This window comes from Miscanthus floridulus, chromosome 11 (genome assembly GCF_019320115.1).
Source record: "Miscanthus floridulus cultivar M001 chromosome 11, ASM1932011v1, whole genome shotgun sequence".
Taxonomy (NCBI): domain Eukaryota; kingdom Viridiplantae; phylum Streptophyta; class Magnoliopsida; order Poales; family Poaceae; genus Miscanthus; species Miscanthus floridulus.
Window position 1 is genome coordinate 52398171 of NC_089590.1, and position 27343 is coordinate 52425513.

A 27343-nucleotide genomic window follows, 5' to 3' on the forward strand; every position below is an offset into this window, starting at 1 on the left:
TCTTTCTCCTCCAGAGCCGAGAGCCCCAAGCTCTGCCCTCGCCGCGCTCGTAGCTCCGCCGGCGTCGAGCTCCCGCACCACCGCGCCATTCCCCGATTCCTCCCGCCCGCAACTCCGCCTCGCCCTCCTTCAAGTCGCGCTCGAGCTTGCGCCGCCTTTCGAGCTCAGGTTGAGCCTCCCCGCGCCTCGCCACCGACGGCCATGGTGCCGCCGTGCTCGGCCGCCATGGAAGTCGTCTTCCTTCTCCTCTCCAGCCTAGCCTAGCTACCCTACCGCACTCGCCGTCTCCTCGCACATCCCGTGCGCTCGCCAGCTCGCCCTGCCGTGGCCGAAGATGGCCGCCGGCCTCGTGGCCGAGCCACGCCGCCGCGTCAGCGCGCACACCGACGAGGCCTCTACCTCAGCCGGACCGGCCAGGCCGAGCGGCAGTGGGCTGACGCCCTGCTGGGCCGTCCTCCCGTCCCTCGCGCTCGGGCCGCGCAGGCCGAAAACGGCCGTGGGCCAACTGATTTCCAGCGGGCTGGCCCAGTAACTTTTAAGTGATTTGATTTCCATTTATTCTTTATTATTTGAAATTTAAAATGGTTTGAAAAATGTTTGGGTACTTCAAATTTGCTCCAAATTTGTTGAAACAAATTTTGCTAGGTTCCTTATCATCAGATCTACTTGGAAAATTATTGCATGTCATTTTTGGGATACTTTTCTGTAGGATTTTATTTAATCATGTATATTGCTGATAACTTGAAAAATATGTAGAAAAATCTATAGTCTTCACAAAAATATGATTCTAAGTTTGTTAATCTTCTTATGTCATGTACTTCCTAGGAAAAATATGTTTCATGCATGTGCTGTGGAAAAACTTTGGAGGTGTAGTTCAAGTACCTTTAATGGCTGATTTTTGTTATTTTTGCTAGAGAGCAAACTTTGTATAAAACATGCATGTGATAATTTTTGTATAGTCATTGTATGCTATGAAGAACCTAGGAAAAATATTAATTCTGTTGTTTGACACTTTTCACAGTTCAAAGTATTTTTATGTACAAAATCATGCCATAGTTTGTGATTTTTGTGTAGGCTAATCCACTCATTCAAATATCATGAAAATCTGATGGTAGTCTACTTAGAGTAGTACCATGCTACTGTAATTTTCTCAGATTTTTATAAGCACCAGAAATAGAGATTGCTGTTGTAGCCCTAATTAAAAAGGAAATAAAATAATCCTCTTTAATACAAGGTTAGTTAATAATAATAGCTTTGGTGTATCTTTGAGGCATTTCATAAGATATGTTGACTTAACATATTAGTAGTAGAAGAGAATGCAGTAGATGACATGTGCTTGTAGTATAGTTTCTTGGATGATGTTGACTACCTTGCATTTAAACATATCCATTGCATTCATCTCCGTCGATGCACTGTTTGCATAAGCACTTACGCGCATTGCATCATACAGGATCGCAAACCGAGAACCCAGTCGTCATACCCGAGGAGCCCAAGGAGCAGTTCGAGGTGCAGCCGCAGGAAGTGCAAGAAGCCGACGAGGAGGACGTTGAGGAACTTCCGGAGTGCCCCGATCACCGTCCGAGCTCCTTCGAGAGAGGCAAGTCCCGAAGCATTTTTTTCTTCCGATTTGCAATGATTTAATTAAATGCTTTACTTTAATTGATGCATTATGTTCAGGAGTTGTTTGCAACCGTTGCTGCATTATACCTTGTTTATCTTTGTTATACTATATCCTTGTTACCTGGGTATCCGCAGTCGAGTCAATGCTTAGCTGGCTTAGACCGGTAGAAGTCGGGTGATTTCCTATCACCTGCGAGCTATAGGTGGTTACCTGGATCTGCTTGGATGACTATGAAGTCATGGTATAACTAAGTGTTAAATGAAGTTGAGACCGGACGGAGACTTGCAGAGTTTTGGACTGTAGTGCTTTCCGTCTGTGTCGATTAAGGACCGACCGTTGTTGGGCCTCGAGTCATGTTGAACGCATGCCTTACATTTAGCTGGCCGGATAAAGTACCTTCCGACCGCGAAGCTGGGAGATTTTTTCGGGCCGAGTAGATTGCCCGCAACGCACTGTGCCGAAGCAGGTGTGGTAGGACACGAGGGGCGGGATGATAAGACCAAAGTGCAGTCGGTCGGCCCCCGGGTACATGTGGTTCCTGGCAAACTCGAGATTCCTAGAAAGTTGACTCGGTGATCAATATCTCACTTTAGCGGGCGAGTGAGGTTTGTGTAAGGAATAACTCACCAGCTGGTTAGGAATCGATTCGAATCGCCATCGCTCCTGGATAGTGAGCACTTGACTTGAGTTACTTCATCGTAGTAAATGTTATGGAACACTTGGACAGTTATAATAAATATGACAGTATGGAAGTTGTTTAATGATCATTGGTTATCATTATCTGCTTAATCACATGTTTACTCTAGTATAGGTGTAAATCTAGTCAATATGTTAATAATAATTAACTTGACAATAATGCTTTTCGAAAGGTTCTTGAAATGCTAAAAATGCTTCTTTTTGCAAATGAGTCAGCTACCCTACTATAAAGCCCTTCATAATCCTTGGTGTCACTTATTTTCGGTTATGTCGGGTAAGTCTAGCTGAGTATTTTCTCGTACTCAGGGTTTTATTCCCACTTGTTGCAGATGGGTAGATGTATTACGGCTACTGTATCAACTGCCTTTATCCTGCGATGGGTGATGCTTAGGACCATGGGCATGGTCATTCCTTACGTCTCATCTGATGCTTTTGTTGGAGATGATCATTCGCTGGCACTATATTTAAACTCCACGTGATTGTGTGTGTGGTTTGAACAAATGACTTCCGTTACTTTTATTCGAACTGGTTTGTAATAACTATGTTGAAACTCTGATGTATCTGAGACTGTGAATTTTTATGTAATATGTGATGGTGACCGCTAAACTTATTACGATCTTGACTGGAATGGAAGATGGTTTGAAATCCTTCGTGATTTCACGGACTACCGGGTTATACGGGCTTAAGTTTGCTAAATCGTCTGCTCTGACGGATGATTTTCTTACTTAATTTTGTATAATTGGTCGGTTCTGTTACACCAAATAGGCCCTAAGACTAAAAAACCGATAAAATTGATACAGCGATTCTGTGTCCTTTCCTAGACAATGAGCGCCTTTGAGCCTCCGAGGACAGTCCTAATGAAAGGAACTAGTAGTTTCTATAATATAGGATATCGCATAAAAAAAGTACTGCTTTCCAACTCATGATTTCTATGAGTAATAATTATTTTCTCTTTCTCTCTTCTAACTCTATCTTGTTCCTCCAATGGGAGTGCGACACGAGCTCCCTAGAAACTGCTGGTTTCTCCCCAATGACGATTTCATGGTTTCTTGGTGTATTGGGTCAAGAGTAGACCTGGTTTCTTCATGAAAAAACCATTTCTATGATTTTTGCTCTCTTTCTTCATTAATTACGTTGTCATGTCAGCGTTTACCTACGTGGCAAGTCATTTAATGAGGATAGAAACCATCATCAATGCACCATTGGGACTGCCCTGAAAGTCATATCATTCCATCTTTCTAAGAGCAAGACTAATAATACAGCTGGCTTGCTGGCTGTAAGGTTCCTTACAGCCTTCTCTCAGCCCACTCATATAGTAGTTAGCTCTTTACAGTTAATATATGGCTCACTTGTTTCTCTCACAGACTTTCTTGGTTCTTGTGCCCAAGCCGGCTTTAAGCTTACAACCCGCTTCTCTCTCTCCTCCCCTCTCTCCTCCACCTCAGCATTTAGTCGGCTTATAGCCTGCTATTATACTTGCTCTAAAAGGAAGTTCTCGATCTTTGAGAAGTCAATTAGACTTTAACTAGATTTTTATTTATATAAGATAGTACCAAGTATATCCAAATATAGTTATATGATTAAATATATGTCCGTACGTTGCATGGGGCTATGGATCAGATCGAATGAGACAATCAGTTGGCTTTTATTATTTTTTATAGATCCGCGTACATGTATGACAGTATTTTTTTCAAATTATTTTTTAAAGGGAAATGAGTCACTGTGACGTCACATATCATCATGTCCACGTGGCCATGCATGTACGCCGGCCACCACGAATTAAGTCATCGTAGCCTCATACTTGTTGCTGGAGGTCTCATTTTGCTGGAAGCCACCACGCACGAGGTCACATGTTGTAGGTCTCGCTAGAGTAGCTGATGCGGGGCGGCAGCGAAGGTGGTGCTGCTCCGTGAAGCGTTGCGCGTTAATGAGGCGCGGCGAGTGAGCCAGCGCGGTTGCTGCTGCTGCTTGTTAAAGCAGTCAACGTAAATGAACAAGATTTGATAGAACTATTATTTTTATTGATTTTGAAAATATATTTATATAAATGGAGAAGTGTAAGGGACACGACTGTTCTCAAAAGACATGCTCTTTGGGAGTAAAATTAATTGTCTAATCCTATCCACTAATCCTGTGTTTCATGGATGAGATCACTCGTGAACCGACGCCTGTTCGTCTGTAGACGTCCGTTCGCGTATAGGTGTCGTGTCACAACACTCCTCCTTGATCGAATCTTTCTTGAGATCAATGCATCTGTAAGCTGAAATTCCTCGAAAAACCCTATGAAAAAAATCTGAGGAATATATGATATGCCATAAAAACTACTTTAAACCTTATTGAAAAATAAGGAGAAAATAGCATATTTATTTGTGATTTAAATAAACCACTATGTCATTGGTATTCCATTAAAAACCCTAATGGAAAAAAATATTGGAGATACGACGTAAAAACAACTCCCTTAAAAACCTTTCAGAAAAAATATGAGGAGCAATATAAAGTGATATTGAATATAAATGAACGAGATTTGGGAGAATTGTTACTTTCATTGAACTCGAAAATATATTTATACAAGTAGAGGGGTGTCACGAAGGAACACTGTTCTAAAAGACATGTTTTTTGGGACTAAAATTAACTGTCTAATCCTATCCACTAATTCTATGCTTGATAGATGAGATCACTCGTGAAGAGACGGCTGTTCGTCTCCGTTCGCATATAGGTCTCGTTTCACTAACAGTCGTGTATAGGTGGTCGTGGAGAATACCAGGATGCGCTCGCCGCAGAAGCCCAGGAGCTGCACCAGGTTGCGGTGGTTCACACGCGACGGCAACAAAAGCTCCACGTGGAGCGCGCGCTCTGCTTCGAAGCGACGCCACCGTCGGCCACCATTGCCGTTGCGCTCAGCCCGCTTGACGGCCAGCTCGCACCTGTAGAGGAGCTTGGCGCGGTACATCAATCCGAAGGTGCCGCTCCCAAGAACACGTCGATAAGACTGTCTCCAACGAAGTACCCAAACCATGACCCATTCGCATTTTACGTCGTGCACAGTACTTTTACGGGGAAAAATCGCTCTCCAACAGAGTAGCCAAACGCAGCAGGCATTTTGCGTCCGACGATACACGGTACCCAAACTTGCGTCCTCTCTCCTTCCCTTTGCGTCTCCTCCACGCAAGCGGGGCCCACCACCACGACCGGAGCCGGGGCCGAGGTCCGCCCGCGCCCACGCCGGGGCCGAGCACGGGGCGGAGCTCGCCGCGCGCCGCCAGGCCCGAGGCCGCCGGCTCCTCTCTGTTGCCTTTGGGTTGGCTGTTGGAGAACGAAAGTTTTGGGTACGCTACCTTTGTACTGTGCATAACCTAAACCACGGTATGGATATTCGTTTTGAGGCTGCACCGTTGGAGATAGCCTAAGGCGCGACAGTTCCCGAAAGGCATGGAAAAGAAGAGAACTTAGAAAACAAGGAATCAGAGCAGGACCTTACCATGCCGAGCGTCCGGGTAGCACGCAAAGTGGGGTCTCTTTTATGGACTGGATTCGCACGGCAGAACTACCTGAGCGCGTACGAGGTTTATTTTTGGGAAATAAATAAACGGCAACGTGGTTCTTTGGAAATAAATAAACGGTAACGTGGCTGGGAAGACGGTGGCGTCGCTTCCGTTTCCAGGGGACTCCGGAGACATGGCTGGACCTGCGGAAGGGAGCAAGGCGAAGGTTAATTGATACAACGATGACCGTACTTATTTTTTAGGTGTAGATAGATAAACATATATTTCATGATGAATCTAGTGATATGTACCCATCTAGAGGAAAAAAAATACAATTCTAGCACAATACAAAGTTAAAAGTACCTTAAGTTTGACTAATTTATATATAAAAATATCAAATTTATTATATTAAATAAGTCTCATTAGGATTGTCATGATATATATTTTTAGTATACCTATCTAGTGTCATAGTCATTTTTATTTTTTTCTATACATCTGCTTAAACTTTAGATATTTTAACATAGAATGTACTCAAAATTATTTTTTTGGGGGGACGAAGTTGTATCATAAATTCTATTATTTTTCGTATACTTTATGATTAGTCTAATGATGTACTCACTCTATCCCAAAATAAGGACTTGTTTGACATGGCTCTAACTTTGACTTCTCTTGTGGAGCAGTTTTTTTAGTAGAGTTTTATGCCAATTTTGTTAGGTGGTACAGAAACTATTCTGGCTTCTCTAGGCTTCTTGCAAGGAGTTGTTTCGGCATCCATCGTTTGGCATGCCAAACAATCAACTTCTAGAATCACGCTAGGTTAAACTAGCTTAACTTTAATCAATTTTATAGCAAAGAGTAACAACATCTATCACACCAAATAAATATATTAGATATTGATGCACCTTTTTATGGATTTAATCAAATTTAAAATAGTTTGATTTAAGACTACTCTAAATGTCAATTTATTTTGAACTTATTTGGTTAAACATTATATTGATTGACTCACTGACATGGCTACTTGCCGGTCTGTTGTCAATTAGGCCAGTCTCAGTGGATAGTTTCACGGCGTTGTTTCCAAAACTGCCACGTCATATAGAATAAAATGAAACTAGGATGAAACATCCACTCTCAATACAAAGTTTCATTCCATAGTTTAATTTGTATTTAATTTTATGACTCATAGATAGTTGATAATCGTGCCAAGAGAGTTTCTTCTCTCTCTTCTTAAATAGACTGTCATGTCATCAAAAATATCTATGTGACAACCTATTCAATGCAAATAAAACTCACATGAAACTCTCACTGAGACTGGCCTTACTCTCTTTGTCCTAAAAAGAATGAAAGTCTCACTTTTCATCAAGACAAATAATCATTTGGTTAGATTTATAAAAAATATTATCTACATACATTTGAATCTTCAACTAAGTTTATTATACAAATGTATTTCATGATTAGTTAAAATTTAGATTTTTTGACTCCATGGGAAGCAAGGCTTCCATTCTTTTTTGACAGAGGAAGTAGCTGTTATCTTTTCCTGGCACCGAGCATTTAGGGTCGGGTCGGCTAAGGATTACTCCCTCTCTCTCTCAAAAAGAAAATGTCATTTTTGCTATAAATCCATTTATCCATATTCATACTTTTTTTTTATTCACTGATAAGATCCATACTTTTTAGAGACGGAGGAAGTGCAGCTCTACTAGCATTTGGCAAGCGAGATACATGAGGGATCATCACGGGCCCCCCACTAGCTCGAATGTGTAACCACGAAGTACATTGGATACTGAGGTAGAGCTGGAAACTGAGATCTGACAGTCAGGCTCTGTAACTCCAGGCCACAGCACAAGAATGTTTACACAACAGCACAGTACGACGTAGAAGTTACAGAGGGCATGGCCGTTCTACGGTTTTGTGTACAGATGAAATTACCTCTACTACTCAAACGCGGCACCACAGTGTGTTGAGCATCATCTATTCTGTTCAGAGTTACAATATGCGCTGCATCTACGCTTGCTTGAGTGAACAGATTCCCAGGTCTCATTGCGGCTGAGCAAGTGGCTGGACGGCAGTTCTGAAGAGAAGAATGTAGACCTTGTCAACGGAGAAGTACAAGAAACCTCCCAATGAGTGAGTGACATAGGAACCAAAGCTTGTGCCGACAATGCAGTGCCATGCAGGCCCATATGTTGTATCGAAATCCTTGGAATCACAAAAAAAAAAGAAGGAAAGAAAGAATCAGTCATCAGATATCATGAACAGTGAGAATCGAAGAACACAATCATGAAAATAAAATGCTTGATACTTCCAACCAAACACAACAGCAGGTCATCAGGCACGTCACATAAGGCACTACCTTGCGACTTGAGAGAGGAGAAAAGGACCACCGATCTAGCAGGGGCAAACAAAAATCCAGGGAGCAATGCATGCTAACATGTGCAAACAATTTTAAAAAAAATCAATTTTTTTTCTTTTCTTGAACATGCAAGAAAATTGTGTATCATTTCATTAAGAGAAAAGAGAACACACAAAGGGAATGTTTGTGGACAAAAAACTGGCACATAGTTGTAGCAAATTGCCAAATTTTAACATTAACCCACACCCACATGGTCACATGGACATCATGCCTTTTTCTTTCTGTGGAAATCTAAGAAAATTTTTCCAATGATGCCAGCATTCTTGTTTCTCTATATAAGAAATATGGCTAAATTCAAGAATACAATAAAAGGGATACTTTACATGCATTAGCAGGTAAGCGAGACCAAGTAGAAAGGGGGAAAGAACAAAAAGAACATAAATAGCAACAACTGAGGTTGTTGGCTCAATATTGTGGCAAAACCAACCAAATCTTATTACCTTAGTTTCATGACTCATAAGTTCATAACCAACTTATGCCGCAAAGGGTGCAGATAAGGAATAAGGAAGACGCTCCAACACAGACAAGTAGAAGTAGTAGCTATGTGAAAAGTAGGAGCAAATCTAACTCTGTAATTCTAAGTGCCTCCATTATTGTTTAACAGGGAAAGCGAAAGTGTTTTTTTTTGGCTTGATTTTTTGCAGCCCCATATTAATTCCATTGAGTGATAAGTGGGTTGTGTCGTGCCTTCCACAGCGTGAGTGTTGCCTAATACTGTTCATGTCTGCTACCTCACAGTGATGCTTTATTTGGTTTTTTGCTGCAGCGTGTAACTTCAAACTTTTTCATCTTAGTGGGTCCCACAAACAATAAACAGTGGCATAATTAACTAGCCTCAGGAAATCGGTGTGCAATGAACAAAATATTCCTTTTTACAGTTTCCGCATTGATGCATCTAATTGCTCCATTCCCCAATTTCCTGGCATCATCACCGGTAGTTGCAGTGTGAGAAGTGTTGCCTGAGAACTCTCTCTTTGAAGCATCATCGTAAGCCTACACTGTGGAAGGCCTAAGGGACCCCCTCCCTCCCTCCCTCCCTCGTACAAACACAACTCTCATGCATGTTTGACAAAAAAAAAGGTTGGTTAGACAATCAAACATGAGTTAGTTAGACAGAAAAGAAAATGAAAGAAACCTGCCAGAATTAGAGAAGTGATGTTATTTTGCTGTGCAGGTGTACTTTGAGCACTACAGAAAATGAGGAACGATATGGTATCAACAACAAGCTGATGAAGGACCCAACAACAGTGCTGCATAGAGCAAAAAGCTTAATCAATTGAAGATTGTCTTGACAAGGGGAAGAGTCTGTGGAGGTGGAAAGGCTAATGGGGAAGTTTGCTGAGCATCTGAAGCAAGTCTGAAGATAGTGGTGGCTGATAGTTGGTGTTGAAGATTCTTGGTTTTGTTTTGGATGGTTTTTGCTGGAGGCTTGTTGGCAACTGCTGTGGAAGTTTGCAGTTTGACTAATGTGGTCTTTTGTATTTTTGGTGGTTTGCTAAGTGTGTTGAGGACTTGAGGTAGGAGTAGAGTCAGTTTCAGGCAGTGCTGTGCTCAATGACCTGTTTTAGAACTGTGTGGTAAACTGCTGTCCCCCAGTTATGTACTCTGTTAAGCTTTCACTAAAAGCTGGGCCGGTGATGATTTTGTTGTGATAAAATAAATAAATAAATATGGAAGAAGTTCTTAGGCGAACTTCATTTGGCATCACCGTTAGATCAGATCAATGAAGCCATAACGTGCAACAAGGAGATGGAGTAACTCTCAGTGATGACAGGTACAAAGACATTATATCCTGGAATCAACAGCATATATCAAGCACCACTTAGAGCACCCTCAACAATATAGTTCACTTGCTAGCTCAAAAAAAAGATAAAAATAAAGTAACCCAACATGCTAGTATAGAAAAATGTGTAAGCATAGACACATACATCATAAAAAAAAGTGTATGAGCTTAGCTCTTCATGAAGAGCTAACTTATCATTCTCTCTCCTTACTCAATAAAATATCCTATGAGCTAGCTCTTCTAGTATTGTTGGAGCTGCCCTTACCAGTCAGAAATTGAGCACTTTCCATCTAAAGGTGATCTCAGCTGTGTGACTCCATGATCATATGACTTGCTACGAATCACATTTACTGGTTTTCTTCCAATAATCCTCCTATACCCCTTTCCCCTGCATTCACTATTTCCTTGTTGCACAAAAACATCAGCCCTTAATTGGCGGACCAGTCTCCCAGTTCGTAGAGCATGATTAGTCGTCATCTATATATTAATTTGAAATAAGATTGCAACATGAAACTGCTAGAGACGACCTATATAGCAAAAGCATTAACTACTCTTGCACATCCTCTGAGCACTATATATATCTCATAAATAGAGTTCTTTGTAAGCTGCATAGTGGACCAGCTCTCGTAAATGAAAGTTTTGAACCATCTGATCTGGCAATGTCTCTGCCTCCCGAGCATGTGTATCAAATTTGAGAGCTAAACGTCTACTTGAATCCTTCCTACGCTCTAGATCTTATTCTGAATCGACTTAGCCACAAATCTGCGCATGCATTTGTCCTTGATTTGTGGCCACGCACAGACATGGATGAAATGAACATGCTTTTGATTTTTTTTATTTTGACATAGTAACAATTTATTTTGACACTGCTGGTTCAAATAAACAAGAAGAAAAACCTTTCTGTCCAGTGTCGACGGTTACCTTCTTGAGCGCGAGCGCGAGGCGCTTGCTCTCGAGCCGCGGCATGGCGGCGACGGCCTCTACGGCGACCCGGACGGCGCGCCGCTGCAGCGACAGCGGCATGTCCGCCGCGCGCACGCACACCACCACCTTCCTCCCTTCGGCCGCCTTCACTCCCCCCCTGGAGGCCTTCACCGCCACCGCCGTCCTCTCCTCCGCCGCCGCCTTGGCCTCCTCCTTCCCTCCCTTACCCTCCTCGCCGCCGACGTGCGGGCGCGGCGGCGCCTTGAGCTCCGGCTCCACGTCCGCCTTGGCCTTGGCCTCCACCGCCTCCGCCTCCGGCTCGGGCTCGGGCTGCGGCGGGTCGGCGAGCTTGGTGCGGCGCACGAGCGCGCTGAGGTAGCGGCTGCGGCGCTCGAGCTCCTCGGAGGCCGGGTCCATGGGGGCCGGCGCTCGTGCTCCAGGCGACAAGCAGCTGGCTTGCGGGCGGATCCTCCCACGGCGCCGGCGGCACTCAGCAGCGGCGGTGGCAAGGCGGCATGGCGACCCGCGTGGGAGGAGGAGGAGGAGGGGACGTGGGGTGGGAGGGGAGATGGCGAGGTGATCTGCCTCTCTCGGCCTCTGGAGGGAGACAGGGAGTGGTGGTCGGCTGGGTTTTTCGTTTTCCTTGGGGTTTGGCCGCCTTGGGGTCGGGGTGGGGGTGGGGGTGCGAGTAAAGATGGCAACGGGGAATTCCCCGTCGGAGGTTGCCTCCCCATCCCCGTCCCCGCGGGGAGAAAAAATCCCCGTCCCCGTCCCCGCCAAAGCTCACGGGAACGATTTCTCCCCCATCCCCGCCCCCGCGAGGGGAAAAATCCCCGTCCCCGCATTTGTTCATCACCATTCAGGTTAATTCATCATCATTCACATGAGTTCATCGACACAATATTAGAGTACACCACGAATCACAATCCAAAAATAGCTAAATAGCAAGAAGCAGGATATTAATCATCACAAAGGTGTAGAACTAGGGTTATTGCTGTTATATATACTCAGAAGACATTGGGCCTTCGTGGGCTGGTTGGGCCATCAGGAAAGAGAGCAAAGCCTGTATATAAACGGGGCGGGGATGCGGGTATCGGGGACGGGGAATGCTCCCCCAGACCCGTCCCCGCCAAACCCGACGGGGGACGTTTTCTCCCCGTTTAGATCCCCGTGGGGGCATATTTGACTCCATCCCCGTCCCCTAATAGGGGAATTCCCCGCGGGGAATCGGGGATCGGGTCCCCGTTGCCATCTTTAGGTGCGAGTGCGACGCGAGGCGAGGTCTGGTTGCTGCTCCAGGAATTCGTGGGAGCAGCTTTTGAGACGAGGCGTGAGTTTCCTTTTCCTTCCCCGGACGAGCTTGTTTTTGCTGTTTGGAGCCGCTTCCTTGTTTGGGTACGATCGGATCTTTGAGCACGACGCTGATGTCTTCCATTCAGACTCCTATATAGTCTGATCGACAGGAGGGTGAGCGATTGTTGTAGCCTGTGGCTTGGTCACCTTGGCAGTGGCCAGCCGGCATGACACGAGATGGCTAGAGCGACTGAGCAAGTAGACTCCACTCCGTAAGCATAGCATAGCATTCACATGGTCCCGCCGCGCCTAACTTGACTATCCGTTGGATTCGGCCTGGGTGTTTGACAAACTGTCGGGCGGGCGAGGCGACCAGCACCCACTGCCGGCTGCCGCGTCGCGTCGGCGTCGGCGTCGCCCCGTCAGGCCGTCACTACCCAACGGCCCCGCCACCCGCTGCTTCCGCGGATCGAGCAACCCCACCACGACGCAGCGGGTCGCGCGCACGAGGCCAGTGGTCAGCCGCGATGGGCCAAACTGCCCAGAGGTTCCGGCGAGACGGGCCAGGCCGAACGCTCTCCTAGGTCGAGTGGACGACGGCGCACGAGCCGGCAAAAGCCTGTTACGACCAAGGCAAGGCAAGTTCTATTGATTTATCCGAGTAGCAGTAGATCGGAATAGAGGAAGAAGAGCGAAGCAAGGGAAGGGGACGGGCTAAGAGGAAGCTTGCAGGAGGCAAGTCAATTGTTACAAGTTTTCTCATTACCCTCTCTCCTTTAACCTATTACATATATATACGATTCCCGGGTGGACAGCTGCTTCACGCCTTCGCCCATTCGTCCCCGCTGGTACGCGTGCTCGGCACCCTTGCTCTGCTGGAACGCCTTGGATGCGGCCCAGGCCCATGTGTTGCGGCCTCCTCTTCTGATGTCGGACGCGGTTCCGTATCTTGGGCCGTAACATTCCCTCCCCCTTGCGCGCAAGCCGACTCCAGACGGTGGCGCGAGGAAACTGTTGTCTGAGATGCTCCAGGTCCTCCCATGTGGCTAGAGAAGCTGATAAATTAGACCACTTGATCAGTCCTGAGATATTGAACGCGTACCTTTGAACACGGATCGGACTTGCAAAATCCGTTCAGGAATACTCCAAATAACATCTGCTAAAGGGGGATGAGCTGTGACAGTATGATGAGCACCGACTGACTTTTTCAATTGCGACACATGAAAGACCGGATGCATAGATGAAGAGGTCGGCAGCTCCAACTGATAGGCCATGGTACCCATATGTGCAACCACACGGTACGGTCCAAAGAATTTGAAAGATAACTTCTGATTGGGGCGCTGGGCCAATGAAAGGTCCTTGTTTGGTTTTGGTAATTGAGTGACAACTTAGGTGGACTAATTGTGTTTATGTGAGATACACAGGTGATTAGTCCACAGGTACATGTGTGTGAGCAACATATGCCATGGAGGTGAAAATGGCTTGGAGATGTTGCAAAGCTCACATATGTGATGATGAAGGAGCTTAAATGCACATGAGACATGACATTGAGTCATGTGATCAAGGTGGAGAAGATCAAGACAAGACTTGGCTTGATGGACCGGTTGCAAGCGTGAAGGGCAAGTCGAAGGCGTTGGAGTGATGGACCGCGTGGCGGTGAAGCTTGAACAAGACTTAGCGCCGATGGACGATGGCAACGGTGAAGAGCAAGTAGAGTCAAGATCGATGAACCAATATGATCATGTGATGATATGAAGTGGATCATATCATTGTTGATCGTGTTGGTGCATGTGTTGCATCGATATTGGAGGAGATGGAATGGAATGCGCAAGGCAAAGATATAACCTAGGATATTTTATTTCACCGGTCATAGGTGTGTACAGAAGTTTATGACCGGGTTTAGGATAGATGGCCGTACTATCAAGAGGGGCAAACTTGTTTGCATATCGGTCATCTAGTGCCACTTGAGTGATCTAACTTTGTATTTTCGCTAGGATCGAGTGGCGTGGCAAGTTGAGTGGCTAACATCCTTTAGAAAATGAGTGTGAAAATGCTAATACACATACACATGATGGTGTATACTTGGTGGTGTTGGCACATTTATAAAGGAGGTGGTGTTTGCAGGGTTGAGATGGGTCTGGGTCCCTTGCATCCGGCGCAATAGAAAATAGGCATTCCATTTTCTCAAAAGCGCCGAATTCTGCCTCGGGATTCAGCGCTTTTGGAAAAATGGAATGCCTATTTTCTATTGCGCCGGATGCAAATTCTTTTGGTTAGCTCATTGGAGCAAGGGTGAAGAAGTTAGAAGTGAAAACGAGTTGGTCGCGAAGATGCTGGCGTCGGTCAACTGACCGGACGCTGGATCTAAATGCACCGGACGCTGGCAGGCTGCGTCCGGTCAGGCTGACGTACGATGACGCAGAAGCTGGAGTGTGACCGGACGCTAGCTGCGTCCGATCAAGTGTGACCGGACGCGTCCGGTCGAGGTTGGTACCTTACTGGAAATGACCGGACGCTGGGGGTTCAGCGTCCGGTCAGTTGAAGTTGCTGCGTCCGGTCAAGTCAAGTGACCGTTGGAATCAGGACACGTGGTCGTCTGCGGGCGACCGGACGCTGAGGTCCAGCGTCCGGTCAGTCCGACCGTTGCCTAGTGAAGGGGTAACGGCTAGTTTAGCCCTTGAGGCTATAAATAGAAGTGGCCTTCGAGCATGGCTGGTGTGGAGCACCTCAAGGGACTTAGTGTCCATGCTTGTGAGTGCTTGGGAGCCCTCCATCACACATATACTTGATAGTGATCATTCGATTGTGTGAGTGAGCGATTCTAGTGCGATTGTATCGTGAGGTTGTATCGAGTGGCACTAGGTGATCGAGTTGCAAGCCGGTGGTGCTTGTTACTCTTGGAGGTTGCCACCTCCTAGACGGCTTGGTGGTGGTCTCCGTCAAAACCCGCAAGAAGCTTGTGCGGCGCTCCGGAGAAGTGCTTGTGAGGGGCATTGTGCTCGCCCCGCGGAAGCCGCGAAGAGTAACTCTAGTAAAGCGTGTCATTGAGCTACCCTCACTCAAGGGGTAGGTTCTTGCGGCGCCCGACGTGCGGGCTTAGCGGGTGATGCTAATTAGCCGCCGAACCACCAAGTGAGCGGTCGACACAACGGGGACTAGCGTGTTGGCAAATACGTGAATCTCAGGAGAAAAATCATCGTGTCAACCTTGTTCTTCCCATTGGTTTGCATCCCCATTACACAAGCTTGCAATTACTTTTATACATATTAAGCTTGTGTAGTTGCTCTTGTAATTAGATAGCTTGCGTAGCTTACTAATTACCTTCTTGCTTGTGTAGCATAGAAGTAGCTCCCTTGCGTGGCTAATTTGATTTTAGTAACCTTGTTAGTCACATTGCTTAGTTTGTGTAGCTAAGTATTTGCGCTCTCTAATTAGGCATTGGTTGCCTTGTTATTGAGCATTGCTAGTGAGCTTAGTTAGCTTTGTGCTTTTACTTACTAGCATGTGTAGGAGCTCCCTTATCGCTTAAAGTACTAGTGGCATAGGTTTATGTAACCTTGCTCCTAGAATTGTTAAGGAGAGCTCTAGCTAGCCCGGCACCTTTGTTGCATAATTGTTATCTTTGCAAGGTGCTAGTGAACGTATATAGTAGGGTGTAGTCTTGGCTAGACCGTTAATTTAAATTCCGCATTTGTATCGGTTAGCCGACACGATTAAGTTTTAGAAAAGACTATTCACCCCCCTCTAGTCGTCATCTCGACCCTTCAGCCAAGGAAGACTCAATGTACGGTTGAAGTTTGACAAACACCCAATTGTTTACCTCAAAGTGACGCTCAGACCAATGTTGATCGGCATACTTCTTTATGCGTTGCTTTGCATGGTTGAGATGTTGTCGAATTACATCAGCCATAAGAGCTCTGTCAGACAACCAGGTGGCCAAATCTATCACCGGGACATCCGGGCTAACAGCAAGCCCAAAGTGTCGTGGGGCATAACCATACAAAACTTCAAATGGTGAGAGCCCAAGAGCAGAATGCCAATTGGTATTGTACCAAAACTCAGCTTGGTCCAGCCACTAACGCTAAGTGCGAGGACATGCATGAGTAAAATAGTGCATAAATGTTTCAACACATTGATTCACCCGCTCCGTCTGACCATCGGACTGTGGGTGGTACGTCATACTCATACGCAACACCACACCAGCCAATTTGAATAATTCGCGCCAAAAATTGCTAGTAAAGATCTTATCTCGATCCGAGATGATAGCTTGGGGGAAAACCATGCAGTTTATATACTTGCTAGAGGAATAGCTGAGCAACAGAGGCAACAATGAATGGATGCTTGAGGGCCAGAAAATGAGAATACTTGAAGAACAAGTCTACCACGACCAAAATGCAGTTGAAGTCGCCTGAAGACGGAAGCCCTTCAATGAAATCCACTTAGATGACTGACCAAGCTTCGTTAGGAACCGAAAAGGGTTGCAATAGACCTAGAAGTTTAGATCGATCAGGTTTGGCCTGTTGATAGACAGTGCAAGCAGCAACAAAAGCCTAAACAGCTGACTTCATCCCTTGCCAAGCAAAGATTTGTTTGAGACGGCGATAGGTAACAGCAACACCGGAATATCCACCAATAGCTGTTGAATGTACTGCTGCAATCAATTTAGTCTGTAGATCCTTGTTGTGACCCACCCAAACTCGATGGTTATAACGGAGCAGACCATCCCTCAATGTGAAACGAGGTACTGCATCAGGTGTAATGGATAACTTAGTAAGGAGCTCTTGAGCACAGACATCCTATGCATAGGTTGAAATCACTTCCTCAAGCCACTGCAGTTGACAGAGTGAAATTGCAGCAAGCTGATAGGTGGGAGTGCGAGACAAAGCGTCGACCACGCCATTGTCAGCACCCTTGCAGTACACAATCTTGTACTAAAGGCCAACCAATTTAGTGAACACTTTCTGTTGCCAAGGAGTGTGCAAGCGTTGCTCTGTGAGCTAAACAAGACTGTGATGATCAGTAACTATCTGAAACTCAGTATGTTGAAGGTAGCTGCGCCACTGCTCTAAAGCCATCAGAATTGCCATATATTCTTTTTCATAAGTGGACAACCCCCGTGAGCGAGGTCCCAAAGCTCTGCTCAAATAGGCTAATGGATGCCCACTCTGCATTAACACTGCCCCAATACCAGTGCCACTTGCATCGGTTTCAACTAAAAAGGGTTTACTAAAGTCAGGAAGGGCAAGCACTAGAGTAGATGTAAGCGCATGTTTGAGAGCCAAAAATGCCAGCTCCTGCAAATCTGTCCAGACAAAAATAGCACCCTTGTGTAACAGTTCAGTCAGAGGATGCGAGATAATGCCAAAATTCCTGACAAAACGCCTATAATAACCGGTGAGACCCAAAAAGCTTCATAGATCTTTTACTGTTTGGGAGGATGGCCATTGCACAACTGCCTGAATCTTCTTAGGGTTAGTGGCGACACCTTCAGCCGAAATGATGTGACCAAGGTAGCATAACTGACGCTGAGCAAAGCGGCATTTGGACATCTTGACCTACCACTGATCACGTTGTAGTAACTCTAGCACCTGACGAATGTGCTCCAAATGTTCTTCATAGGTACCGCTGAAAATGAGGATATCGTCAAAGAACACCAACACACACTTGCGCAAGAGGGACCGGAGAGTGGTATTCATAGCTTTCAGGAAGGTTGCTGGAGCTCATGTGAGGCCGAAGGCCATAACTCAAAACTCATAATGGCCCAAATGTGTCTGAAAGGCAGTCTTAAATTCTTCTCCGATTTTCAAACGTATCTGGTGATACCCAACAGTGAGATCTAGACAGGAAAACCAAGAGGCATGGGTCAACTCATCCAGTAGCTCCTCGATAACGGGCACCGGATACTTAGCTTTAGCAGTAATAGCATTAACCTATCTGAAATCAACGCAAAAGCGGAAGGTACCGTCCTTTTTCTTGACTAGCAACACAGATGAAGAAAAGGGGTTGTTACTGTGCTGAATGATTCCTGACTGTAACATATCTGAAATTTGTCGCTCGATTTCATCTTTAACAGCTGGAGGGTAGTGATATGGACGGACTGAGAATGGACTGGCTCCCGGTAGCAATGGAATGGCATGATCACAATCACGGGCTGGAGGATAACCTGAAGGAGGAGCAAACACTGGCTGAAATTCAGCTAAGAGTGCCGAGACCTCTGGTGGTACTGCTTCCTAACCGACAACTGAGTCATCTGACAATACTACCGATACCTGCACCACTGAACCGGGAGGCAGTGCTGAGAGAGAACGCTGCAAGAAACACTGGTTCTGTCCTTGTGTAATAAGCAGCCACTTGTGTTGCCAATCAATATTCATTGGACTATAAGAAGCCAACCAATCCATGCCCACAATTAGCTCATAAGAAGATAGCGGCAACACCTTAGCTTGAGAGACAAAATCATGAGTCTAAACAGTCCAAACGAGGTTCTAAAATTGAGAGGAGCAGAGCAACTGCGAACCATCTGCCACCATGACCTTGAGTGGAGGCAAGAGAATAGGCTGGCCTTGCAACTGAGCAGCCAGTGCAGCGCTGACAAAGGTGTGACTACTGCCAGAATCAACAAGAATGCGAACTGGATGACCCTGAATGTGCCCCATGAACTGAATAGAGGTGTCAGAGGGTGGACCTCTAGAAGCAGCCATAGATATAGCAATACACAATTGAGCTTCATCAGTGTCAGCTTCCAAAGAGTCATCATAACCATCCTCCTGATAGTCCCCAGAAAAATAAACCTCCTAGAGTTCTTGCAAAGCATGCAATTGAATTGCTTCAGGACATCGATGGTCACGTGACCATTTCTCTCCACGCCAAAAACAGAGGCCACGAGCATGCCGATAATCATGCAACGTGGAGAGCTTGTCATCCATACCATGAGCATGTTGTTCAGGGACCGGATGCGGTGGCACCGGCTTATCTTGACGGTCCAAGCACGGTGGCTGATTGAGTAGCGGCGGTAGTGGCCCGCACACAGGAGCCTTGGCAAAGGTGAATGGTTTAGGTCGCCGAAGCTCCTTCTTACGAATAGGGTCCACCAATTCCTCCTGCAACATAGCGAGGACACAGGCAGTATCCAAATTCTGGGGACGTTGCATATGAATAGCAGCACGAATGTTGGCACGCAATCCATCGACAAAACGTATAGCATAGTAAATTGGATCGGTATTACGACCATACGCAATTAACTGATCTACCAACCCAATGAATTTGTCAATATATTCTTGGACCGTGGCTGACTGGTGGATGTGAAAGAGCTGACGAACCAGCAGTTCATGCTGGTCTTTACCAAAGCGGTTCATGACCAGCTCCTGAAACTGCTCCCAGCCCCCCGAGCGAACCTACTCCTCAACCGATTGCAACCAACACGCCGCGGCGCCAGACAGGTGCATGGTGGCCACCTTGACCCAGCGGCGGCGCGGAACAAAGTACATCTCAAAATAATCTAAGCAACGCTCGAGCCACAATTTTGGGTTGGAACCATCAAATGGAGGAAAATTGATTTTAGGTAGGTGATGATTACCCCCATCCCCATCCTCATAACCATGATGATCTTGAGACCCGTGCACCCCTCCTGAACTGCCCTGAGTGCCAGCAACGAGAGCCAAGCTCGAATAGGATTGATACAGCTTGGGTTTGGAATTGGGATCAAGCGGGATGAACGTACCCTTGACCGGGGATCGAGCATAAGACTCAAATTCTCGGTGACTTGATTTCTCGTGGGGCCCTAACGGGCAGAAGTGAGTCCAGCCAGAGGGAATTCACGGCGGGGACACCTTGGGATGCTGTAGCACGCCGGTCGGCGCGACCTGTGTGGCGTCGAGGATGGAGCGGCTCACAGACTTGCGCAGTGCAGTCATCTCCTCCCGCATTGACTCCACCTTCTCCTCGGTCTTCCTAAACGCTCCAATCTCCGCATGCAGTTCCACTACGGAGGCGTCCATCGTCGGTTTCCAAGCGTCGAGCACCTTGGCGGCAGCGTCCAGGGAATCAACGCGGGCGCCGATGGAGTGCTCGACCGCGTCGATCCGATTAGTGAGGTTGGATTGCACAGACTTGAGCTCGTCGAGGATGAGTTTGGTGTTGAGATCCATGGCACCGAGCTGCTTGCGGAAGCGGGTGAAATGCTCGTGGTCGATTTGGTGGGGCTCCAGGGTGAATCGGATTCCGGCGATTTGCTCGTACACCGATTAGATCAGCCTCGGCACGGACCTACGGGTTCATCACTCGTTGCCGCAGCACCGAGGACGATCAACCAGCCGTCGGGGGTTACGATCCTAGATCAAGGTGGAGGAAATAAAAAATCGGCCAAGAATCGAGGGCTCTGAGTACCAATTTGTTACGACCAAGGAAAGTTCTATAGATTTATGCGAGTAGCAGTAGATCGGAATGGAGGAAGAAGAGCAAAGCAAGGGGACAGGTTCAGAGGAAGCTTGCATGAGGCAAGTCAATTGTTACAAGTTTTCTCATTACCCTCTCTCCTCTAACCTATTACACATATATCCGATTCCCGGGTGGACAGCTGCTTCACGCCTTTGCCCATTGATCCCCGTGGTACGCGTACTCGGCATCCTTGCTCTGCTAGAACACTTTGGATGCGGCCCAAGCCCATGTGCTGCGGCCTCCTCTTCCGATGTCGGACGCGGTTCCGTATCTTGGGCCGTAACAAAGCCTTATTTCTTTCGTTTCATGGGATGCAAATGCAACGCGCTGTTTCAGTGTTTCTGAGCTGCCAATTTTGGACGTGTGTTATGCAACAAACAGATGCATTGTTCCGGTGTGAGATGAAAACGATGGAGAACGGTATTATATAGTTTACGGAATCTGAAAGCAAAAAAAATTGTCATATTTATAGAAGAAAGATTTACAAAATGGTTATGCCAAAATTGTAAAATGACAAATGATCGTAGTTCTGGGCTAAGACATACACCGAACTGTCTGACGGAGAGGAAAATACACACGTCTAACAATTCATGTACAATGCTACAAACATTAGGGGATGTTTGGTTATGGGCCACGCTGCGCCATGACTGAGTTGCGACGAGTTGTGGTGGCGGTGCCGAAATCCTTCGTCATAGAGTGTGACGGCAAATGAGTGTGGTGTCTCTGTGTCTGCCTTTGTCTACGCATAGCCTTACGAACTGAGGCGTGCCACAAATTGCGGCGAGGCGAACTGTGGCTGGAATCCAAACACCTCCTAATAAAATGCATTCACTGAATAGTCCAATAGCAAGGAAAATACACACGCCAAACAATTCTTACACACCACTGTAAACATCGATAAATTACGAGTAGTCCAATGGTGGAAAAATGCACACGCCGAACAATTCCCACATAGCACCGAAACACGTTGAATACGGTTTGATAAAACACATGCACCAGACAGTACGATGGTAACGAAACTGTAAGCGCCAGACCGTCCAGTGCTTTCCTAGAGAAATTGGCCCAAGTGAGTTTCAAAATTAGCTCAAGCCGAATTTTGCCCTGTCCAAGTCCAACTAATTTTAGGAATCACTTGGATTTTATGGTGTGTGACTAATACAACATCAACAGATCAGAAACAATATCACTTGTTCAACGACACCGTGGTCCGTGGCGTTTGTAGACTTTACATAGTTGGATTGAAAGTAGTCTCGCCATTTTCGTATAATTTGGCTACCGCTGCAAACAAATTGTGTCTGACAAACCATGTACCATCACTCAAAGCAAACAAATTGTGTAGAATATACAATTGGTTCCTCGTACCATGCACAATTCTTGGTGAAAGGATCAAGATGCCCAAGAGGGGGGGTGAATTGGACTAATTCGAAATTCTCTTGCAATAAACAAATCCTACGGATAGCCCAATTAACCCCTTGTGCCTAGAAAAGTGTTTCTATCAAACTAATGCACAACGAACTCACCACCTATGTTCCAACCTTACTCAAGCAAGCAATTCTATGGATGTAAAACAAGTATTGAATTGCTCAAAGTAAATACTCAAAGTAAGTGCTCAAAGTAAATAGGGAGAGAAAGGAACGCGGCGATGTTTTGCCGAGGTATCGAAGAGTCGCCACTCTCCACTAGTCCTCGTTGGAGCACCCGCGCAAGGGTGTAGCTCCCCCTTGATCCGCGCAAGGATCAAGTGCTCTTTACGGGTTGATTCTTCGACACTCCGTCGCGGCGAATCACCCAAAGCCGCTCACAACTTGAGTTGGGTCACCCACAAGCTCCGCCGGGTGAACACCAAACTCCCAATCACCACCAAGCCGTCTAGGTGATGGCGATCACCAAGAGTAACAAGCACGAACTCTCACTTGACCACGCGAAGCCTAATGAGAAGATGGATGCACACTTTGCTACTCTTGATTTGCTAGTGAGGCTACTCTCTTGGATTCTCAAATCACAAACACCTCACTAGGACCTTGCTCTTCTTGGCACTCACAAACGTGTTTCTCAGCTGTTGGAATGAGCAAAAGTTACCCCACTCACGAGTGGAGCTTCTATTTATAGGGCAGCCTGAAAAACTAACCGTTATGAGCTTCTGCGGGGTGACCGGACGCTCCGGTCGTGATGACCGGACGCTCCGGTCAGTTCAACCCGCGAACCAGTTTTCAAGAGATGACCGGACGCTGCCAGGGTCCGGTCAGTACCGACCGGACGCGTTCGGTCGCTCTTGGATGCTTACTGTAAACGACCGGACGCTGGATACACAGGGTCCGGTCACACTGACCGGACGCGTCCGGTCACTCTTTTCCAAGTCTGGACCCTTACTGGAGTCGACCGGACGCTGGCCCTCAGCGTCCGGTCACATGACCTTCCAGCGTCCGGTCACACCAGACTTGACCACCTTAATCAAACGAACTGACCGGACCCTGCGGCCAGCGTCCGGTCGCACCGGAGCCAGCGTCCGGTCAGTGTTTGACCCTCCATTCACTTCCAACTTTCGAACATATGTGAATGAAGTTTGCTCCAAAGGATCTTAGGCATTCATAGGAGCTGCCTCGAGCTAGTTTTAACAAGTGTGCACCACACCTAACTCACTAGACTCAACTAGGTCAAGCTACCCGTTCATACCCCCCTTCATAGTACGGCCAAAGGAAAAACAAAGTCCTAAACTACTCTAAGTGTCTCTCCAACTCCAATTGACACTTAGAACTAGTTATCCTTAACCTTGTCGTGCGTCCTTTGAAAACCGAAACGATATCCATCGTAGGGGCATGACAACCTCGATTGCCCAATCGATCTCTATTACAATGACCTAACTTAATTGCCTCTGCAAAACACACGTTAGTCATAGTAATCTTGTATTGACATTAATCACCGAAATCCAACTAGGGGCCTAGATGCTTTCAATCTCCCCCTTTTTGGTGATTGATGACAATACCACCTCGAGTATGTTATGGAGTGAGGTTTTTGACGGGCTTGGTTCATATAAGCTTTTGTCAATAAGAACAAAAGAGTTAGTCAAGCTTATATGACCCAAGCCAACACAATGTACTCAAAGGATATGAATTAAGCATGAGTACTAATTACAAAGCTCATTTGCTTCGAAGTATAACCGCGGAAGCAAAGGGCAAATGAGCATTACTCAAGTGATATGACATATAGATAAAGCAAAGTAGAAATCACACATGTCAAATATCACAATCACGTAGATAGCACTATCTCATATATATAATAGTATGCATGAAAGTAAACACACGAATGCATAAGTAATAGTGTATCACACAAATGAAACTCCAAATGTATATAATAAGCTAATACTAGATAACTAGCCCCCCTAAAACTCGCTCCCCCTGAGTCTACATACTCAAATCCTCTCCCCCTTTGGCGTCAAACACCAAAACCTAAGGGTCGGACGGCGGGGCTGCAGCGGACGAGTCGGGCGCTGAAGTACGTGGAGCAAGATGGAACTGGGCGGCATCATCATCTGATCCTGAGCTTTGAACTGACTGACCCTCTGAAGCAGGAAGTGTCGCTGAAGCGGTCTGGGTCTGAGCTGGGGCTGGTGCTGCCTGTGACGCTGCAAGTAAGTCTGTCGTAGGATCTGACGAGGCGACAGACGAGGGGAGCCTCTGAGTGGTCATGATAGCTGGAGCTGCTGTAGACGGTCCGGCAGTATGCATGTGAGGCGGAGTAGGCATGCCGGTCAACTCGCTGAATGATGCTCCAAGACTCCTGGAGACTGACGACTCAGGCACGAACAGCGAGGAAGACTGCTCTGGTGTAAAGCCCGTCTGAAAAGGCGTGAACTGCGGGGCAACACCCGGTGAGGCTAACCACTAGGACACCTGTACTGGAGGTGACGTGAACTGAACTGGAGGCTGTCCCTGACTCTGAAGCCCGATGGGCTGTACTGCTGGAGTCGTCGAAGTGGTAGGAGGCTGTGCAAGCTGGGGCGAAGGCTGTGGCATTGGGACCCCAATGGCTGTCACTACATGCTGCATGAATCCCATGAGCTGCTGCTGCATTAGTAGCTGCTGGTGCTGAAGGAGCTGCTGCTGCCGCTGGAACTCGTCCTGACGAGCCTGAAACTGTGCGAAGTTGGCAGCTGTCTCCTGTGCCTGTCGTGTCTGATCCTGCTGCATCCGCTCAAGAATAGCAATGAGAGCGGGGTCTGTCTGTGGAGCAGGTGGAGCAGAACTGGAGCTACCGGCCTCTGCATCGTGTCTGCGTGGAGGCATCTGAGGTATAGGCTGGTAGTCGTCGTCGGAGCTATCACTGTACTCGCTCACCTCCTGCTGTGCCTCTAGCTCCTCCTCCTCAGTAGCTGCAATCCCTCTGATGATCTCATCCTGCTGAGCTGCAGACTCTGGCACGTCGGGGCGACGGCTAGGCTGACTGGGTGCCTGAGGAGTGGCGTGTCTGATCCGCTGTGACAGGTTGTAAGCTGGGAACTCTGTGGTGGCACCTGTATACTCATCCATCATGCCAGGGGGCTTATCCATCACAACTCTGCGAATGAGGAAGGTGATCCAGTGAGCATAGGGAAGCTGCCTGCGACCCTTGAATCCCTCAGCTATAGTATCCTCCATCTCAGAAAGAAGGAGGTCCCAGATGTCAAACACTGTCATCTGCATGATGGCATTGAGAAGCCAGAGCTGTAAGCGAGTCAGGCCCTCCCTGTATCCCAACCTGGGAAGAAGTGTCCTCCTGATGATGGCCTCTAGTATCCTCGCTGTAGGAGTCAAGTCACTGGGGTTCCTGCTCGACCCCTCACCAAACGGCTCCTTGAAGCAATGCCGCACTAAATCTGTGGGGGGCACCTGCCCTCCATGAGGACGCCTGGGAGGCCCCTGCTGTCCATAGCAAACCTCATGCATCTTTACAGGCTGCTCCTGTAGTCTCAGTATCTCCCTGGCTCTGCCACTAGTCACTCTGTGGTCTTTGCCGTTGAAAGCAAAGTGAATGAATCTGTGATGAGGATCAACATAGAGCGAGGCATAAAACTGACGGACCCAAGAAGGTACATATATCCCTGTCCGTCCAATCAGATCTGACAGTCCTGGCAAATATGACAAGTATTGCCGAATGCCCTCTCCGGCTGCTGCCATAATGGACTCTATCTGACAGACCCTCTGTGATCTGAACACTGCCCCACTGTTAAGATATGCATTGTAGAAATCCTCATGCAGTGGCGTGTAGAACCCCTCAGCTGCTCTCTCATCCCTCCTCGGAGGAAACCAGATCTCAAACTCAACAAACCGCAGCTGCTGAACCTGCCTGGCTGTAGTGGCCCTCAAGTCGAGGTGTACCACTGGAGGCGGACCCTCTGGTCTGGGCGGGGGACGTGAACCCCTGCGCCGTGTAACTAGCCTCGGTGGAACTGCAGCACTGGTGTGACTCGAGCGACGTAGCTGAGGTGCCGGCTCGGTCTCCTGACTCTCCTGAGTCTCCTGGGCTGGCTGAGGCTCTGCTGGTGGGGGCTACTGCTGTGCTGACGGACCCTCCTCAATGGCAACCCGTCGTCCTGCCAACGTGGCAGTCCCAGCTGGACTACCATGACGACGCTCAGCCTCCTCAATCGTAGCTCTGACTACGGGTGAAACTGGCTGATCTGCTATGACAACTCCGCTGCGGGTACCACCTCTCTCGGCACGCTCTGCGGCCTCTGCAACAGCTGCTGCTCTTGCTGTCTCTGCGTCGGGGTACTTCCGCTTCTTGGATGTTACTTGCTTGGTTGACTTGCCTTTGGATCCGGCTGGCTGACGAGGCGGGGGCCTCCGATCATCATCACCTGGACCACCACCAACATTCTTGGTGCGAGCCATCTGAACTGACAAGATGGTGAACTGTCGCTGATGAAGATCAACTGTCAAACTGCTGCTTTCGAGGCTTGCCTCGATCCTTACTCGCGAGCTTGGCTCCGAGTTTACTGCCAACTGCCAGACGAAACACAACGGAACCGACTCGCTGCACGATAGAATAGATGGATATACAAATAAATACCATATATCTAATGGATGCGAAATCCTAACAGAGAAAGCAATGTAGATGCGAATTTGAATCGAGTGGCTTTCTACCTGACGATCAACGATCCGAGAAGAGATAAGATATCACGCGGGGGATTCTCGTAACCGGGCTAGGGTTTGGTCAGACGCCCTGAATGCAATGGGGAATCAGTGCGATTAGAGTTTGACCTAGGTCATAATTTGAGATCAAGATTGAAATACAAAGATTGCCATACCAATCAATGGGAGGATAGCCCTGGGCAACGATTGGACAGCGAGCTTGGGCACGAGGTGACCGGCGAGGTGCAGCAGAGGCGAGCTGGCGCGGTGGCTCGGCTGGAGCGCGACTGGCGAGCGGGGGCCGAGCGTGGAGGCGCGGCGATGCGAAGACACGACGGCGCGGCTAGGCAGGCGCACGGAGGCGCGGGCGCAGGTGAGGCTGCGGCGGGTTCGGTGAGGCAGCGGCGGCGCGGCTTGGTGGCGCGAGGGCTAGGGCACGGCGGCGGCTCGGGCTGAGGTCAAAGAAGAAAAGGAGATCCGGATATATAACCCCCAACACGCGACAGAGAAGGAAACGGGAAAAGAGTCCTTAAGACGCGCGAGATCCACTGACCGGACGCTCCGGTGGTAGCGACCGGACGCTACCAC

General features: G+C 47.5%; 1 protein-coding gene across 1 annotated transcript; it reads right to left on the reverse strand.

Moving 5' to 3' along the window:
* Positions 1-7580: 7580 nt before the first annotated feature.
* On the reverse strand, positions 7581-11573 carry LOC136490730 (uncharacterized). Its single transcript, XM_066486929.1, has 2 exons — positions 10914-11573; positions 7581-7995 (listed from the first exon to the last, which is right to left on the reverse strand). The coding sequence occupies exons 1-2, from the start codon at positions 11331-11333 to the stop codon at positions 7834-7836; spliced, it is 582 nt and encodes a 193-aa protein (XP_066343026.1). The 5' UTR covers positions 11334-11573; the 3' UTR covers positions 7581-7833.
* Positions 11574-27343: the final 15770 nt, after the last annotated feature.